We start from the raw sequence: 21289 nt of genomic DNA on the forward strand, positions 1-21289 counted from the left end.
AATCTCCAAGGTTTGATTCCTGTTCTCAAACTCTTTCATTTTTCCTTCAATAATCTTTGTGTATTTTAGTCTACAGCTCACATCTGAGAGCTGCTCAACTTTTATTCGCTTTAAAACTTTCTTACATGTTATTCTTTTCAATATGAAATTCAATTTTATCCTGCTCAAGACTAAATAGTGATCACTTCCAATTTCAAATCCTCTGTACACTCTGGTGTCCTGCACCAGGGAGAAAACATCACTATCAACAATAACATAGTCAATGAGACTTTTCTTATTCCTTGCCTCTTCTCTCCATGTGAATTTGTGCACATTTTTATGTTGGAACATGGTGTTAGTAATAACCAGTCCATGTCCTGAGCAGAAATCCAACAGATATTTGCCATTATTATTAGCTTTGCTCTTTTCTCCAAATTTTCCCAAAATATTTTTGTATGCCTCACAATCATTTCCTACTCTGCTATTTAGATCCCCAACAAGGACCAACTTTTCATTTTTCATTGTGTCAGTTGCTTTTTCTAAAGCCTCAAAAAATTCCTCCACTTCTACCTTAGTAGAACCTTCTGTGGGACCATAGGCACAAATAAGTCTCATTGTCCAGTTCCCCATTCTCATATTTGCCCACATTACTCTACTTGAGACTGCCTGCTATTCAAGAAGATGAGCCTTGTATTTTGTGTTGAATACTACGGCTACTCTTTCTTTTCCTTTATTGTCATTGCTTGAATATAACATTTTGTATTTATTGCTCAAAAAGATCTCACCAGTTTTTGTCTTTTTTGTTTCAGTCACCCCTATTATATCGATCTGGTACTTATCTAATTCCTCAGCTAGCTCCATTTCTTTGCCATTCAGGCTTCTTACGTTGATTGTACCGATCTTTAACTCTGGTGATGTTGAGTTGGGGTTTATTTTCAGATTTGTTCCAGTAGCTGACTTTTCGCTGTTCGCCCTGGTTCCCTGGCGAAAACAACGGGGGCCTTGTTTAACCGGGCGACACCCCAGCCGGCATGAAATTTTGTCATGTTGTACCATCATTCTATATTTTGGTTTAACCAATAAGAATACAATTTGGTCGGCTAAATCCCAAATTGCCAGCCCATCCTCGTCCGTTCAGTATCCAAGTAGATACCCAACAGGGTGCACCACGAGAAGGTGAGGATTGGACATTAGGTCAGAAGCCCTGGTCGGTTCTCCGCATTCCTTTAAAGGCTATGTGGAGGTCTCCTCTCAGCTATACAGCTTTGACCCTTAAGCACCCCATTCCTTTAAATTCCTTTGCAATACAAATTCCTTTGCAACATAAATTCAGAGCTGTGTGCTGTCAACCAAGTATTATCTGAGTTAGCCAAATTCTTATGTTAGATTCTGAATTCTTATGTTAAATTCTGAAAATTGTCCATTCACAATCTAACACAGGGAAGTAATAGCAGATTGCATACCTAGGGTTAGAAGGATAAATAAAGGGAGTTAAATGGATGAATAACATTATTAAGGAGAAGCAACAAAAAAAAAAAAAAAAAGGAATTCAAAGTGAAACTTGATGAGCACAGGGCAAAAGGGTTATCAGTATGGTAAGAAGGACAAAATTTGAGTATGAGAGGCAATTAGAAGTGCATACCAAAGAGTTCTTTTGTATCTTACATGTAAAAGGAAGAATGATTATGGAAGAATAATTTTAATGAATGCGATGGCAAGGAGGTAACTAAAGGAGATGAATTATATGAATTACTAAGTGAACATTTTGCAAGAATATATCATCCTGGTGGCAATACTGCAGTAACAAGAAAGCCATACATGGAAATAAAGGTAGATGAGCTGGAGGTGCATAGGATACTACAGAATTTTGATGTGAATACAGCTATAGGATCAGAGGGTGTACCAGCTCAAGTTTCATGAGAAGGTATAGGTAGTGAATTTGACCACATTGCTTAATATAAGTCTCAGCTCTAGGTTGGTCCCAAGGGGTGGAAAGAGGGGAAAATAGTTTCATTGAATAAAGGAGAGAATCTCCAAGACTGAGGTAGCACATTACTGACCAATTAGCATCTCAGGAGTTGTGTATAATATGTAACAGCTGAGCTGGGTAAAGGTAATGGGTTTAAAGTGACACCGCTGGACTTTCCAAAGGGTTTTGACAAGATGCTGAATAGAATTCTAATCAATAAATGACAGCACATGGTAATCGATATAATGTTGGGGAAGTGGAAAAGAGGGTGGGTGATGGAGGGAAACCAGACAGTAGTTTATTCAGGAACAGAGTCCAGTAGAAGGCTTGTGACTAGTGGTGTGCTGTAGAACTCTGTTCTTGGTCTACTTATATTTAATTTGTATATGAACGAAATTTGAAATGATCTTAGAGGAAATATTCAGCTGTTAGTTGATGATGCAAAACTGGGTAGAGCAATGGTCAAAAGAGATGTTATAATTTTGCATTTTGCAGGTTGATTTAAATAGACCGACAATATGGGCAAGGGAGAATGGATATCAGTTTAACGTGGCAAGATGAATGGTTATGCATTTTGGGGTGAAAAGGCTACTTTATTGATGGAACTGTACTACAGGAAATTGATGAAATAGTGGCTTTTGGGGGTTTTAGTGGATAGGAAGTTGAAGTTTAGAGGACATATAGCAAAAAGTGGCTAAACAGCTCATCAGATTACTGATGAACACTGATAAGCAGATATAAGCAAGTTATTATACCTCTTTATAGGACCTTGGTAAGACCCCATCTTGACTACTGTGCACAGATGTGGTCACATGGGTTTCTTGGAGATGAAGAAGAGGTGATCCAGAAATGAGTGAACAAGATGGTGACAGGTCTATGGAATGCACCTTATGAAGATAGGCTGAAGATTTGTGGATTAAAGGAATTGGCTGAGAGGCAGAAAACAACACTCTCATAGATAATGTTTCTAATTGGGATAAATAATTGGAAACATAGGGAAAACCAATAAGAAACTCAAGTGCTACCATGGGCATCCTCATTTACATGGAATTCCAAAAGTCCACAAAGCAAATATCCATACATCCTGTGGTGGACTGCACTGGCTCTGCATATTACAAAATTGCTAAACATCTTTCTAAATTGATTTGTGTTCACAGAAAAGACCTCTTCATTTATTCAAAATAATTCTAATTTCAAAGAAAAGATATAGTATCCTTAGTATCTTTGATTTATAGTATCTGAACTTCGTCATTCTCTAGGTGATCTCCTTTTTTAGCCTAGATGTTGTGTCCTTATATACAAACACTTAACTTCCTCAAGCAAGACTTTCTAGAAGACACTGCCAAATTATCTGACATTGTCATTCATTCTGGCTATGTCACATGCCAAAATAAACGTTACCACCAAATTGAGGATATATCAACGGGCAGTCTTTTTTCTCCCGCACTAACTACTTTATGGAATGATCTGAACAACGTATACTGGTTAGCATCCTTCCTAAACCATCCTTATGATATAGATATGTTGATGATGTTTTCACAGTTTGGCATGGGTCTCATACAGATCTACAAGAGTTTGTCAATAAGATAACACTTTTCACAATTGTATCCAGTTTGCTCGAGTTAGAAAAGAACTGGATTGCCTTTTTAGATCTCCTGTTACTTTGTCAACCAGGTGGTAGCCTTGATTTCCAAGTTTTTAGAGAGAAAACACATATTGGACTTGACATTCATCCTCTTCCACACCATCATAATTGTCAAAATCTGGCAAAATTAAAACTCTCTCTCTCTGTTCCACTGAAATGATACTCTCTTAAAAAATAAATCACATCAAATCAGCCTTCCTTACTAACGGCTTTACCAAATCAACATCAACAAGATAACTGATAATCAGAGATTTTGCCTGTCATCTGTCTCTCATCATGATAGTGATACAGAGGTGGTTTGTCTTGTCACTTTTCCTTATGTTACAGGTATCTCAGAGGTATAGCCAAACTACTAAGTCATTTGGCTTACATGTGTCCTTTCAGCTTATCAACAAGGTATCTACTTTTCTAGGCTCAGCTAAAGACAAGCTTCTGCCTTTGACCTATCCTGGAGTGTATCAAACTCCTTGACAGTGTGGTTTATCATATTTTGGCCAAACAGGTAGATCTGCAGATGTGCATAGTGATGGACATTTAGACTACATTAAGTTCCAGCCAGAACAATCTGGACATGCAGAACTCGTTATCACCACCAGACACCAAATTCTTTGGAAGAAAATTAAGTTTCTCCATAAAAGTAATAATCTGTTGGAACATTTATATAAACAGAGTTGAGAGATCTTGCTACATTGGCCAAATCTAAATAGAAATGATAAACTTATCCCTATTATGGGAAATAGGTATTCTTCATAAGTTACAGAATTGATTAAATTAATTAATTTTTCAAAATCTTTTGTTAAAGTTATTTTTACTATGACCTTAATGAATTTCGTCTATGACATGCTATACTACCTATGTGCAATCTGCACATTTCATTGTTGAAGCTACCATACTGAAGATGCCCTTGAGTGTATGGTAAAAATTTTGCCAATAAAATATTTACATAATTAAACCATATCATGCTTAACTAGTAATTACGCACCTTGATAATTTTTCAATGTGATAATGCTTGCACCAATGATATCCAGTGCTCGCCTGCAAATCCATGGGTCATTAACAGACTGCAGATAAGAACAATGTTTTAAGATCTGAAAAGAAATCAATCTGAATAGAGATAAAAATAACACAAACATACACAATGGGTTCAAGTTTTAATGGTTGCTATGTATTTAAACAATTATTAGTTAATGATGTACCAGAAAAAGGTTATTAAGTAAGTTACCTGTTTAATTTTGTCTGTAATATATATTTGGTGCTTCATCACAATTCTTGTTGGGCAGGACACCTGCATGTATATAACATGCCATTCACGCCATTGCTGGTATTGCTGTCAATAGCAGATATCAAATCCTGTTCTAGGTCATGCAAGTTAATTGCCCCATCTCACTTGTGTAAAATCAGTTTAGCTTTCAAAAAATGACTATTCAAAGTTAACAAATAATAATTTTTAATTTTTATTTTTAAAAAAGGTTCGTTAAAAAAAAAAAACCTATCATCATCACAAGAAACATCAAGAGGAAAAGTAATATGTAGACCACATCTCAATTATCACTGTCTATCAGTAAAGCAAGAAAGCAAGCAAAGACATATGGCACATACTTCTCTGCTTGCTCCCATTCATGTGCCATTTCCTATTTAGGAGGTTGACTGCCATGACATGACTCATGGTTGACCAGGACATAATGGCATATGGTGAGGATTGCATCTCTTCCACATATTATCGTAAGTAATCATGGCTGTAAATTCATGCGTGTTTATGGGGCCAGTTTGCTTGTTCTGAGGGACAAAAAGCCTGAGTTTCCATGCGGAAAAACCTTCTACCTCCCTATGAGACAGGACTTTAGTTAAAATAGACCAGATAAAGGTTCCTCACGTCACGGGCAGGAATCGAACCCAGGTCTTTCTGACCAGCTTGCTACCTTCAAAAATAAACTTCTAAAGGCACAAATTTCTTGCATATTGCCATTATATACCTAAATCCCTTGCTTACCATATGCTAAATGAATTTAAACCAAGAACACTGTTAGAAAAGCACTCAACTGATTCTCAACAAAATATTAGGATATTTTTATTGCATGGAAAATAGAAAATATGAATTTTCATGGGTTGACATCACTGACCAGACCAAAACCACTGATCCAAAACAATTTGTTACATATGCTGTGGTATCATTCATCTATAAGAGGTTCTTAACTGTAAGCACTTTGGTGGAAATCACTGGATCAAACTGCTTTTTCAGACAGTTCCCCACAAATGTGCTGTGTGGTTGGGATATGGCAATTTAAAGAGCCAATTCATACAAACATACTCATATTTATATTCAAAAATCAAGAAGATAGTCCTGGATGTCGAAAAAAATTGTGCTTCTTCAAACTTGTCTCTTATACTCTCAAGAAAGAACTGTGGAAGAGGGATCGTTTAAGAATTGGGCCCAGTGTTCTCGTGTACCACATGTCCATTCATTTATTTGAACAACTTCTAAACAAGCATTTCATAAATCAACAAATAAGTCTAGTACTGAGAAAATAGGGTATAAAATTCAATTTAGAAATAGATATTTGATAGATACTTCTGATATTTTAAAATATCATTTATATATATATCAGCAGTATCAATTCTCTATTATTCACTCCTTGATCTGCTTCAGCTCAAAATTTCTTTACCAAACCATCTTGCAGATTTTATATGATTTCTCTATTTTAAGATAAGGTTCTTTATATTGAATTGAACACTTGGATCTGAAATCAATAGTAGCATTTTTTAAGAATGCACCTGGTTACTGTTTCAGCATGAGTAAACAAGAAAGCATCACTACAACTTGCAATGTTCAACCACTTTTCACTCAGTTTGGAATATAGTCATGTGTTTATTATTAATTAAGGACTCTTAAAATTTTGAGCATAGCCAAGCCAAAATTCAGATAAGTTTATGGGGATTTCTTCCTCTCTACAAGTCACATTCTCCAATGAGTTTCCTCCTAATTTGACAGATAGTCATTACTTAAGTTGTTTAAGTCACTCAACAGAGAATTTGAACTTAAAGGGAAAGGAGGGGAGTTTGAAATGGAATTGGCAGAAATTGCTATAGATTAGTGCTCTTGTCTATGAATTTCAACTAGTTGTTCTTCTGTTTGTTTACCTATCTCATCAAAAACTTATATTTCCTAACAAGAATCCCATATTTAAAAAAAAATGGGCCAAGTACTAGGGAACAGGCTGATTTAGAAGCTGTGTGGCTTATGTTAATGTTTTAATTGTTGAGTTATATACATATATCTGATCCTGCAATCCACACATATAAGGTCATGCAAACCTAGTGTATTACTGAAGGTTATAAACTTTCAGTAATTCAGTAATAAGCCTTCAGTGTATTTGGGATTTGTACAGCGACAGCAGCTGTATCAGGTGAGAAGTACTGCCTTGAATAAAAACATACACAGAGATTTATGGTGGCTGCAGAAGCCATAGCTGAAATGTGTTTGTATCAGGTGAGAAGTACTACCTTGAATAAAAAAAAAAGTACACAGAGAAAAAGGAAAATCTGTTGTGTTTCGATACCTGGGTAATAGTGAAAGTTAGGGGGTCAGAGTTCAGAACATTGGGTATCATGGATCTTCAGGTTTCTAATACTTGACACTGCAAAGCTTGTCAAATAAAAAGGAAAAATGGAATTTATTGTCATCAGCAAAGCTTGTCAAATAAAAAGGAAAAATGGAATTTATTGTCATCAGCAAAGCTGGGAATTGGATTTGAAGTCAGTAAGAGTAGATCATTCATGTATAGGAGAAAAAGAATGAGAGAAAGTACCAAGCCCTGGAGAACTCCTATATTGGAGGTAAAATCTGAGGAGAGGAAACTCCACTTTGACTCATAGCGAGTGACCAGTGAGAAAGTTGGTGATTCAGTTGTAGAAAGTGAAACATAGATGATAGTTTACTGAGTAGATGTCTGTACCAAACCTGATCAAATGCTTCAGAGATGTTGACAGCAACCATGTGAGTTTCTCCAAGTTTTTTCATGGCTTGAGCCCAGAGGTGGTGGGGCAGGGGGTGAAAGTTAGAAGATCAACTGTGGTGGAATCCATATTGCTGGTTGGTCTCCATGGGTTTACAGAAGTTGGCAGTTGTTGACCTTCTCCATAGCTTTTAAAAGAACAGAAGTGAGAGGATCTTCTTTGGAATGAGCTGAATGTAGGCCCGTTTTTTTGGTGTTGAGTGGATGCCGATTGAATGGATGATGTAGGATAGGTGTTAATTCTGGAATATAAGTTTCTAACACAGTATGTGGAATACAGTCAGGACCGGATGCCTTCTTCATGTTATTAGTATTCTGCTGGGGTTTTGGCAAAAGACTAGGAGCAGCATAAAATAAGCAGTTCTTGGTAAAGTGGGGAGGAGGGAGAAACTTTGCCTTGATCATCAGTGCAGGAACTTTCAAAATCTGATTTAAATTTCTTGATGATTTTTGTACAGCTTTCGCAAAATGTGATGAAGGACGAATGTGCAGTTGGAGTTTTGGTCTCAAGCTAATTGGGAATGACGAATTTTTTTCTTCTGCTGCATTGTAATGCTTATTCAAGAACTAAGGCTTGGATAGTGGGTGGGAATTTTGAGTGGAATGGGGGATGAAGGCCTTCATTCCTGCTAGGATGGTTTCTGCCATTAGTCTGAGCAGATATCAGAACAGCAGCAGTAGCCAGACCATGAAAAGGAGTAAATGAGATCATTTGAGTAAAATGAGATTATCCCATGGCGGTCACAATTTGTAGTGCTAAAGGACAAAAAAACTGAAAACTGTTGGGTGACGGTTATTTCATGGCAGAGACAACTTGTATGAGTTTGTGGTCTCTGATATTGAGTTATTTATTCCACAGTATATTCAGTAGGAGATCTTGTTAAGAAGAAGCCAAGTGGGTTCTGGTGGAGGAGGGGGGGGGGTTGTCTTGTATTCTGGTAGGACTGTCTCTTTGTTGTCACTGTTACCTCAGCATCCTACCAGCCTGAATAGTGGAACTTGAGAAGGTAAGCCTATTTGAGTTGTGGATGTTGAAGTCACAAGAAGGATCATCTCACTATCAGGATATTTTAACTGCAGAAAGTCAAGCTTCAGGGATATTTGAAGACATCAGAATGGTTATCGGAGTTTGCAGAGCAATAAAGACATCATATAAAATCTGCAAGATCGTTTGGTAAAGAAATTTTGAGCTGAAGAAGATCAAGGAGGTGAATAATAGAGAATTAATACTGTTGATATATATAAATGATATTTTAAAATATCAGTGGTATCTATCAAATATCTATTTCTAAATAGAATCTTATGCCCTTTTCTCAGTACTAGACTTATTTGTTGCCTTATGAGATGCTTGTTTAGAAGTTGTTCAAATAAATGAATGGACATGTGGTACACGAGAACACTGGGCCCAATTCTTAAACGATCCCTCTTCCACAGTTCTTTCTTGAGAGTATAAGAGACAAGTTTGAAGAAGCACAATTTTTTTCGACATCCAGGACTATCTTCTTGATTTTTGAATATAAATATGAGTATGTTTGTATGAATTGGCTCTTTAAATTGCCATATCCCAACCACACAGCACATTTGTGGGGAACTGTCTGAAAAAGCAGTTTGATCCAGTGATTTCCACCAAAGTGCTTACAGTTAAGAACCTCTTATAGATGAATGATACCACAGCATATGTAACAAATTGTTTTGGATCAGTGGTTTTGGTCTGGTCAGTGATGTCAACCCATGAAAATTTATATTTTCTATTTTCCATGCAATAAAAGCCTATCCAAAAAAAAAAAAAAAAAAAAACTAATATTTTGTTGAGAATCAGTTGAGTACTTTTCTAACAGTGTTCTTGGTTTAAATTCATTCAGCACATGGTAAGCAAGGTCTCTTTTAACTAAGGCCTGTCTCATATGGAGGTAGAAGGTTTTTCCACCTGGAAACTCGGATTTTTTTTGTCCCTCAGAACAGGCAAACTGGCCTGATAAACACACATGAATTTACAGCCATAATTACTTACGACAATATGTGGAAGAGATGCAATCCTCACCATATGCCATTTTGCCCATGGTCAACCATGAGTCATGTCATGGCAGTCAATCTCCTAAAGAGGAAATGGCACATGAATGGGATCAAGCAGAGATGTATGTGCCATATATCTTTGCTTGTTTTCTTGCTTTACTGATAGACAGTGATAAATTTACGAGCTTAAGGCCTCATTCTGGGAAAGTAACTAACTATAATACTTAATTAATATTTGTTTTCTTGCTTTTTGTGCAATAAGAGATGGTGCCAATTAGGCCTTTAGTTCCTTGCGTTGTTCATTACATTTTGTGTACTATGACAAACTATTTTTGTGATCTGAAGATGCTGGATATAATACCAGTGAAATAGGGGCAAACAAGTTAATAAATATTAATTATTTTTTCATTATGCTGTGTTGCAATACCATTAAATAAGTTAACATGTACTGCCAACACATAAGCCTTTCTACTTGTTTAAGAATTCTTCAGATTGTACACAAGACATGACAATTTGGTAAGTGGAAGTTAAAACTGGCAAGGCAACTAAATGGGTTAGACTTCTTCTAGTTGACACTCTAATACAATACCAAACTGTGTCAAAATTAAAAGCAAGTTTCATTCTGGTTAAGTCTAGCATATTTACAAACAGGCTAGTTTAGCACTATTATGTGAACAGATTAGCACTACTTGTATGAAGTTCTAGTATGTGTGGTCTATCCTTGTTGGCATCTCTAATGAAAGGGCAAATAAAGAATATTATAAAGTCAAAAGCTGGGGCAAGAATAAAAATCTGAAATCCTCGAACATTGTAATGCTATGGAATGACTGCAATGACCACAAGACTATGTCATTGTCAATTTATCATTGGTAGCTATAATGGATAAAGCTGTCAACGCATTAAGTTGGGGACATAAGTTTGTGTTACACCCAGGCAAGTTCCAAAAAAAAAAAAAAAAAAAAAAATTATTATTATTTGACACCTCCAGGGAGTTCAAAGACTCATTGAGGGAGAGTGTGCCAACAGCATCGAACGATTGGTCCCCTTCCAACTACTAACCATGCTCAAACTTACTTAACTGAGCCATTAGTAGCAGAGGCTCTACCAATCGACCAACCTTTGCCTCCAGGTATTGCCAATAACGTTCATTTGGATAGCCAACATCTTAAGAAATCCAAACCTTTCAAAAAACAATATGACAAAAAAAGAAATCAGTGCTTTATGAGCTATACAGTGATAACAATATTGTAATAACTAAAGCAGAAAAAGGTATTGCAACTGTGGTTATGAATTTTGCAGAATATGAAAACAAAATCCACATACTTTTACAAGCTCAGTCTACATACCAAATCATAGATGGTGATCCTACTAACTCTCAAAAGAATCAAGTTTGCAAATTACTGAAGAAAGTCACTTCCTGTTCACATAGTCAAAAGAAATGGTTAACAAACTTAAACCTTTTCATGTTAAATACCCAGAATATATGGACCACTTAAAATTCACAAACAAGGTACATCCCTATGCCCAACTGTGAATAACATAAACAGTCCTGCATAGAAACTTGCTAAACATTTAGATAAATTACTAGCCCTCATGACAAACAATTCTTCCTCTTTTGTTAAAAATTCTGTTCACCTAACTTTTTAGGTGAACAGATATGTTATATGTTTAATATAGTATATTAAAAACCATATCTTAAAAAGTTCAGACATCATGATTAGTTTATATTGCTTCACTATTTATCATTAATTGAAAATTATTGTACCAATGTATCATTAATTGAAACCCTAGATTTTCTCAAGTAACATTTCCTCTCAGATATATTTGAATTATTTAAATTTACATTACATGCATGTTATTATGCATGGAAAGGGAAGATATGCAAATAACTAGATGGGACATTAATGGCCTTTTTCCCTTTCTCTCCCTACAGCCAATTTCTACATAGAATACTTATACAGCCACTCTCAAACCAAGGGTTTGGCATTGCTATGGTGATGATGTGTCTGCTATTTGGCTACATGGTCCACACACACCCACCCACCCCAGATACATTTTTAATGTGTTTAAATAGCTAACACCCTACAATCCTTTCACAATGGAATAGGAAGCTAATAACTGTTTTCCCTTTATAGATTACACTAGTCGTGTAATGTTGCAATGTTGATGATGTGTTTGCTATTTGGCTACATGGTCCACACACATTAGATACAACAGAAGACCAAGAACTAAATGGATAACATCAATAAACGTTAACTCCAGTTTATAAATCTATAGACAGCTCACCAGCCACACAAGAAACCAAGACTGAACCCATACCCGACGGAAGAGTAAGTAAGATACGCTAGTCACACACCTTCCTGATGGTCCATTATCTTTTTCTGTTTATAGAAAATCTACACACACAGGAAGATATTTGCACAAACATTCATACTATCATCCAGATCAACAATATATAGTATCCTAAAAACACTAACTTAAAGAGCCAGAGCTATCTGTTTCAATGACAATGCTCTTACCAGTGAAATCAAGTACTTATGTCACTTTTTTAGCCAATGGCTATAATCCCCAAAGAATAGAAAACATACCAAATACTTCAAGGAAATCCCCTCCATTGCCTATTACACAAGACTATAGCAAAACTGTTACCATTCCATACATTCAAGGCATATCCAAAAAGATATCTTGAGTACTTAATAAATATCAGCTATGCACCACATTAAAACCATATGTCAAATTGGCAACTCTCACCTGTTCACCTAAGGACAAACTCTCATTTATCACATCCAGAAGTACATGAAGTGCCTGTGCTTATGACCTGCTTTACTATGGATAGACAGGGAGAACTGTTGACATCCACCTTGTAGAACATAAAAAAATACATTTGGCACTATTGTTATGGCAAATCAAGACTAGTTGACCATGTCTTGGGTACCCCCCCCCCTTTCATACAGGATCAAATGGAAGAAAACAAAAGTGCTACACAAAAGTCATACACCAGAGAAACTGTTTTTGGAATCAGCAACTTTAAAACATACTCCAAACATCAGCAAGTATAGCTGTATCAATTTACTGAAAATATGGGAGACAGTCATTTCAAGATCAAAGTAATACTCATTTTCATTCTTTTGATTCAACAATAGAGGGCTAAGATCATTGTGTTGTCTGCTACAAATTATTGTTTTTAAACTAGTCTGACTGTTATACCAAATTGTTGCTGTTTTGTGTACAGTGACAAATTGTTTTTGTGCTCTGAAGATGCTGGATATAATACAACGAAATATCAACAAATAATTTAATAAATATTAATTACTTTCTTATTATTCTGTGTTGTGAATCGATGTCATTAAATAAATTAACAAGTGAGTAACTACATAAAATATATTATATATCACTTTAGATCTTGCAACTAGATTAAAACGTTTCTGGGAGCTTATGAAAATATAATCTTTGCTATGAAACATGTCTTGGGTAGTGCCCCACCTTGATTTGCACTACTTAAAAGGCAAGAACTCAGTCTATGAGTTCATATATTTGCATTATCAAAAATTATGGAGACAACTACTGTGTTAGAGCAAACCTTTAGTTTAATATAAACCAAAATTAACACTATAATTTTTAATAATGTATTCTGATCACCATGTAAGCATGAAAGAAAGGATTCATAAATTTGCATTTTATTAGTGCATTTAGGTTTCACTGGCCTGATAGATGCTTCAAATTGTTTGGTTCTCATCAGAGACTAGGCAGAAAAATATAACTTTCTGATATGAGATAATTGCTATGGTTAGACAGGATTTTTGCCTGATATATGATGAGAACCAAACAGTTTGGAACAGCTGTCAGGGTACTGAAACCTAAACACACTAATAAAAAGTAAATATGTGGACTGAGTTCATGTCTTTTAAGTAGTGTAATTCAAGGCAGCTCCCATACTGTAGTTGCCATGGTTTAATCTGGCTATGAGATCTAAATGGATATATAATATCTATATTATTTTATTATTGGCCATGTTGATTAATTTTAATGGTATAGATGGGAACACAGGCTGATAAGAAAATAACTATTTATTAACTAATTGCTGATATTCTATCCTGCATCTTCAGAGTACAAAAACAGTATGCGAGACACCAATCTGATATAGCAATGGGATTAGTTTGAAACAACTGTAACATACACACAAAGACTAAAGTCCTAATTAGGAAAAAACAGAAACAGAAAAGCAGGTATTAATTTGGTCTTAAGATGACTGTCTCCCAATATTTTAAAAATTTATACAGCCATACTTGTTGAGGTTTGGAGTATGTTTCAAGGCTTCTGTTGATTCCAGGAACAACCTCTCTGACTTATAAAAGCTTCTGTGCAGCACTTTTTTTTTTTTTTTCATCCAATTGATTCTTTGTGCGGGAGTATCTAAAGCATGGTCTGCTAGACCTGATTTTCCATAGCGATAGTGTCGGATGTATTTTTTTATGTTCACTGAGGCAGAGGCCCACAGTTCTTCCTGTTTGTCCATAGTAAGCTCGATCACATGTGCAGGGCATTTCATAGACTTCTGGATGTGATAAAGGAGAGATTCTGTCATTGGGTGAACCAATGAGAATTGTCAATTTCACGTATGGTCTAGATATCTTTTCAGATATGCCTTTAATGTATGGGATGGTGATAGTTTTGTTGTAGAAATCCCCACTCCATTGTGGTAAACAATGTGGTGGGTATTTCTGGGGGAGCATTATGGGAATTATAGCCATTGGGCTAAGAAGGTGCGACGTAAGTGAGTGAGTGAGTGAAGCAGTGAGAGCAATGTTATTGGAACAAATCACTCTAGCTCTGTGGGTTAGTGTTTTTAGGATACCATATTGTTGAGATGGGTGATGGGTGATGGTGTGATTGTTTGTGTAAATATCTCCCTGTATGTGTGGATTTTCTATAAACTGAGAATGATAAGGAACCACCTGGAAGAAGTGTGATTAGTGTATCCAGGAAGGGCAGACAGTCATTAGCTTCCATTGTAAAGTGGATTTTTGGGTGTTGGCTATTCAAATGCACGAAGAATGTATCCAATGTGTCTTGGGCCATGTGGCCATATAGCAAGCACATCATCAACATAGTATAGCCAAAGCCTTGGTTTGAGAGTGGCTGTATTGATAGATAGCTTTTCCAAGTTTTCTATATAGAAGTTGGCCAAGAGGGGAGTCCATTGCTGTCCCATCTAATTGTTTGTATATTTTCCCTTTCCATGTAAAATAAACTGCCTGTACTGTGAATTTAAATAGGGGGAAATATATTAGGAGGAATGTGTGAGTTTAGTAAATAAAGGGTTTCAATTGATGGTACATTTGTGAATATTGAGGTGATATCAAAACTCACCATTATGTCTGAACTTATTAAGGTATGGTTTTCTAAAAAACTTTTTAGGTGGATAGCATTTTTAATAAAAGAGGGTGAAATTGTTTGCGAGAGTGGCTAGTAGCTTGGCTAAATATCTAGCAAGTTTATATGTAGGACTGTTTATACTATCCACAATAAGATGTAAGGGTGTACCTTGTTTGTGAATTTCTGGTGCTCCATATATCCTGGGTATTTTAACGTGGAAAGGCCCGAGTTTGTTAACTGTTTCTTTAGGCCAGGTAGTGACTTTTTTCGATAATTTGCACACCATATTCTTTCCTGAGTTGTGGGATCTTGATCTATAATTCGGTATGTTGACTGATCTTGTAGAAGTGTGTGTATTTGTTGATAGTTTTGTTGTAGAAAATTTAAATGATCTTTAAATGGTATTTAAATATTCTGCTTTCATATTCTGTTAAATCCATCACCACAGTTGCATTCCCTTTGTCTGCATTGGTTATGATAATGGTTATTATTGTGTAGCTCTTACAGAGCAAAGATTTCTTTATGTGGGATATTATTTTTGGGAGGCTTAGAATGAATTAGGATGTTGGTCACATCTCAATGAAAGTTATTGGCTGTTGTTGGGGACAGGTCGTATATTCCCCGTTCAACAGAAGCCATCATTTTGGCTTTTGGAACTTGCTTGGGAGTAACGGCAAAATTGTGTCCCCAACTTAACGCATTAGTGACTTCTTTGATTAAGGTTAACAATGATAAATTCACACGAAGTGATCTCGTTGTAACTGCTGTTGTTGCGTGGCACTATGCTGTTGGAGAATTTCAAATTTTCTCTGGTGTCAGTTTTTAACTTTGATGAATTCTTTTTTAGCTGTTGGGTCAGAAATGCTATCCAAGATATCCTACAGTTCCGGGTTTAAAATATTAAATAGTTTGTCACGTAGGGTGTGACAAACGAGCAAGTTTAGCGCTATTATGGGAACAGATAAATGCTACTCACCTGGAGCTATCTAAAATAAATTCATCCATTAGACATATACTGCCCATTAATCTTTTATTTGTATGCGTTCTCTAGCTGATTTGCCTGTAGTTGGGATGAAAAATAAAAGTTTCCAGAAGACAAGTCTCTGTTAACTTGTATCAGATGAGGTAGCTCACCTTCAGTTGAAAAAAAAAAGTCCATATAAACATTCCTCTTATCAAGATGAGAATAAAACTTAGCTTTTTATCAAGCAAAAGGTATAATTTCTTATTGTTTTGATTATTAATCTGATTAATATTCTTATTCCTCTGTTTATTATTTTTCTCATTCCAATTTCTTATTGTGATTTCTTTCAACTATGCTATGGAGGTGATAAAATATATATTAAAATAGCAGTTAATGGTGTGAGAATGAAATAGGACAATGACAGGCAAAATAATATTGTTCTGGAATTTAAAATGGGGACTTTTGCAAGAAGTAGTATGTGCATGTGTTTGTGTGTGCGTGATGTATTCACTATCCAAAGTGAGTGATTTCTGGATTACAAACAAAAATGGTGAGAAAACGTATTGGAAATGTAATGTGAGTGAATGCCAAGAAGTGTGTATCCAAATGGGAACCAGTGGTAAAAATAGCAGAAGTATGAGTTTAGAGAATGATAAGAAGAATAGAGAAATGAATGAATGTAAAAAAAGTAAAGAAAGATGAAGAGAATAGTGTAGTGAGTAATGAGTGAATTAGCACATTTATGAGGAATCTTTCACAGGACAAAGCACAGGCTAAGGCACTTGGAGAAGTATCTTTCAAGTGATTGGGAAAAAACAGCAATACAACCAAAAGAGGTCTCAGAACATTGATGAATGGCAGTCAGATTTAATATTTTTGGAATTTCCCAAAGTAGGAAGACAATACTAGTCCTGTGGTATGATTAGGCGGCCACTTAATTTTTAGGCTTTGAAGAAGCATAGGCTGGGACCAATAATGAATCTAGTAAAAACGTGTGAAGCAAGGAACACTGATCAGTACATTATTCTGAGAGCAAGAGAGCATTGATTCATGATCAACACTCTCTTGCACTTTTTCCTTAGTCGATGAATTTTTGCAAGAATTGTATGCTTCTGTCAAAACGGTCCTAAGAACTTGGGTTCTGTTGTAACAGGGATAACATTTGTCTCATCCTGAACTGTGGATAAAGAGTGCATTTTTGAAGAAGCGTATGATACTTTTTTGTTTTCCCGAAAACTTGAACTTTTAGTAACAAGAGCCCATGAACAGTGGGAAGGAGTGATGACAAGGGGCCACTCCTGGAAGTTATGAAAAGAAGCTGTGAGCAAGAGGGTGGTTGAACCGTGGAATGCATTCCCTGATAGAGTGGTGAGAGCGAGAACAGTCAATGAGTTTAAGGAGTTTTATGATAGACTTTGTGTTTCCTAGGAGTGACCTCCGGCGATGAGTCTTCTTGATAGACGTTTCCTAGGAAGGACCGCCTGCAATGAATCTTTTAACTCCATGGAGGCCTGAATAATAATGGTAATGATATAGTAAAGAGCCCATGAACAGAAATGATTAACTGCTTCTTAAAGATGTCTCGTCTCTTTAAATTATCCTCATGCTACAATAATGACAACATATTGTGAAGTCATCAACATACAGAGCATTGAAGAACACCCTAATCTTGCAATATGGCCAAGAAATTGTGCTTCCCACTCAGAAGATTTTGCTAGTGAGCAAGTTTTTAATAAAAATAGAAAGATCCTCCTCTTCCTCCTCCACATACAAAGACCTCGATTATAGAGGTCTATTTAACATAGACTCCAAGCTGTGTGTCATACATACATTGTTTTCATGGCAAAGGAAAATTGAAATCAGATGATTATGTTTCAGCAATGCATCTCTTATAGATGTTTCAGAGGGACAAAATGGTCCAATCTCAATTTGTGTCAACAAAATCCACACAATGAAGAAACGATCAGTTTTCTAAATACCATAGAAGGGAGGCATTAACAATATTCTTCAATATCTTATAGACAGTTAGAGGGATAAGCAAGTAACTGTTTGCTTGTGTTGGATTGTTTGCTAGCCTTGGGAAGGTAATGCCAACTGACTTTATACTATGAATCTGGAAATTTCTTTTCAGTTTCGGTAAGCAAATGGCTGTATAGTAACAAGACATCCACAGAAGATAGTGGGAAATGTATGTTTCCTATCTCATACGGGTGTGCTATTAGCCACTTTCTTATCTGTACAATCAGCCTCCTGTCCATCTCCATTGCTTCAATTTTTAGAGCCTAATTAGTGATAACTGTTATGTAACAGATTTCCATGTGGTATCCTGTTAAACTCCTTTGTAACATCCAAACTTATCATTGTGCATTCATTCCATTTACTCAACTATTGGTCCCACTAATATAAAATGTAAATTAACTGGGCATGATCTATCATATTCTTATTTATCCATTCTTGAATTTTGTATTTGACCAACTTCTCCAATACCATTAATACCACTACCAAGACACTGACCAGTCTATAATTTGTCATCTCTATCTTAGAACATCCTTTATACAAAATAACTAGTTTATCTTCCTTCCACTCACTTGGGACTTCAGCAGGCTCCTTTGCATAATTTGTAATGCACATCCTGACAATCCACCTAATCTCATGGCTATCTGCATTGAGATTCTGAAATATCCAAGTACTCCCAATTAGCCACCTTCTATCCCCTCATCAGATCTTGTCACTGCAATATTACTTAGATGACAGATATTTGCAAAGTGGTTACTCAGTAACTCAACGATTTCATCTACTTCTGTCAACTTCCATTCTAATCACTACAGTAAAAGAACTCTTTGGGATTTCTTTTGGCCTGCTCATCTAATTTCACCCTTCTTGCCTGTAACTTCTGCTGCTCGTGAGGTTTTCTTCCAACTTCTGCTTAATGATATTACTCATTCATCTAACTCCTACATTATTTATCCACCTGACCTTGGATATGCAGTCCAATATTGCATATCTAAGGACAAATTCTCTAACTATCCCCAGATACAGTATTCTCAAATGACATGTCCTCACAATCACATGCTGCTTCACGTAATTCCTTTAGTAGGTGTATAAATTCCACTAGCTCCCTTCCATATCATCCTTGAATTTTCCAATCTACATCCCAATAATTGGGATGTAGCCACATGATCATCCAGAGCTAATTTGCCAATTCATATCATCCACATCTTTCTTTGCATGACCTAGTTTACAGTAGCAATTAACTGTGCATTTTGTCCTGTTTCCACTACTTCACACTAGATTTACTAAAATGCACTGCTTCTCTCACATCTCCATTCTCCTGTTGACCTCTTACTGTTATGGGCTGAAATTCAACTGCTGCCGAGGCAGTAATCCCATCCCCAACCTTTTCCTCTTCATAGTGCTTTACCTCCTCAGATTTTATTCCTGTAACTAGATCCTTTCTCAAACTGGGAGAGGATGTAGTTGCAGGGCTTTTTCTATTTTCCACTTTCTCAATTTAAAATTCACTTTCACACTAAACTGAATAACTGCTGTAATAAATTTGGTATGAAAATCAGCAATAAAAATCCACAGACTTTTATTGGATTTATTTAGGAGCATAACATTATCTGCATTGACTAACGAGCTGAGATTAACATTGCCACATTTTGATATCATGTCGAATGCCACTTTTGTTCATAATGTGATCCATATAGATGATGAATGACAGTGGTGATAATGTGCACCCATGTCTCACACCTCATTTACATAAGACCCATCTTCCAGTACCTCCTTGAATTCTAATTGCTGACTTACAATTCAAATATAGACTAAGTACTGCTTCACATAATGTCCACCTGCACCATATAACTCAAGCATTTTGAACAGCTTTTAAATACAGATCCTTGTTATATTCTCATGTTTTCTCAACTATTTGTCTTAAAGTGAAAATCTGATCCTGACAACCTATACTTGGCCTGAATCCAGCTCTTTCTTCAAGTTTCTCTTTCACAATTTTTCTTAACATTTACTCAAGTATGCTTGCATAAATCTTATTGGGAATACTGAGTGCAGAAAGGGGTGTGCAGCAGCTAGGTTCTCATTCCTGCACCCTGTTAGTACCCATTAGGGGAAGCTAAAGCTGCTATCAACCAAACGCAAGTGATCGAACTAAAATGCTCCTAAATTTCTACCCTAAAGGATCCTATCGGGGCCAAGCCTAAAAATAATATCATTTAATAGTGAAGGTTTCTCCAGTGTCAAGCAAGATCTCATTGCAAATATTTGCAGAGATAATGACTGCAATGTGCTCTGCTTGCAAGAAACTCACAGAGGAGAAGGTGCTGCAAGACCTTACATCCATGGCATGAAACTCATCAAAGAAATACCCCATGATAAATATGGCAGTGCAATATTTACAAAAGAGAACTTGATCCCATCATCCATTGACTCAACGAACAACAGAAACAGTGAGATTATTACGACCACATTTAAAAATATCTCAATCACCTCAGTCTATAAACCACCAGAAGAAGCTTTCTCCTTCCCTGACATCCTCCTCAATAATACATACATGACTAATGTTGTATTAGGTGACTTTAACAGCCTTAGTGTTAACTGGGGTTACACAAAGTCCAACGAAGATGAAGAACTTGTTGAAAAATGGGCTGAAAACCTTTCTCTAAACCTGATACATAATCTAAAACTCCCTGCATCATTCAACAGTGGCAGATGGAAGTGAGGCTATAACCCTGACCTCATATTTGTTAGCTCAAAAATATCCAACATCTGTGTTAAAAAGGTTTTAAATCCGATTCCACATACTCAACATAGATCTATAATGCTTCAATTCAACCCAGCAATTATGCCTAACACCATCCCTTACAGACGACGATTTAATTTCCAAAAAGCTAGTTGGAAGGGTTTCATGGAAGATCTTAACCACTCCATAGAAGAAGTCCCTCCAAACCTTCAAGAGTATCCAGAATTCATAAAAATACTGAGGAAAATCTCTACCAAACACACCCCCCCGAGGATGCTGCATAAACAACATTCCAGGCCTTTCCAGTAACATACAAGCCCAGTATGCCGATTACTTACAACTTTACAACACCAACCCCTTCTCAGAAGAGACTATCCAAGCAGGAGAAAAATTATGCTCCGAGATGGCAGAGGAAAGGCGTTCCTCATAGAAAAAAGAAATAGAAGCCCTTGATATGACCCATAGTAGCAGAAAGGCACGGAACTTCATCAACAGAATTAGGAAGGATTTCACTAAGCAATATGAGCATCTGCAGGTAACAGCTAATCAAATTGCTCACCAGCTGCTGCTGAAT

At 36.2% G+C, this 21289-nt stretch overlaps 1 protein-coding gene across 6 annotated transcripts in view; it reads right to left on the bottom strand.

Annotated features, from left to right (window-relative positions):
* Positions 1 to 21289, bottom strand: part of Tti1 (Telo2 interacting protein 1) — a 729405-nt gene that overhangs the window by 162926 nt on the left and 545190 nt on the right. For all 6 annotated transcript variants that reach the window (XM_090394772.1, XM_090394775.1, XM_090394771.1 and 3 more), the window contains one exon: positions 4576 to 4681. In XM_090394772.1, the coding sequence (XP_090250898.1) occupies positions 4576 to 4681 (106 nt within the window). The remainder of the gene's footprint in view (positions 1 to 4575; positions 4682 to 21289) is intronic.

Source organism: Typopeltis vanoorti, chromosome 6 (genome assembly GCF_054136105.1).
Source record: "Typopeltis vanoorti isolate ZY-2024b chromosome 6, IOZ_Tvanoo_1.0, whole genome shotgun sequence".
Lineage (NCBI taxonomy): Eukaryota > Metazoa > Arthropoda > Arachnida > Uropygi > Thelyphonidae > Typopeltis > Typopeltis vanoorti.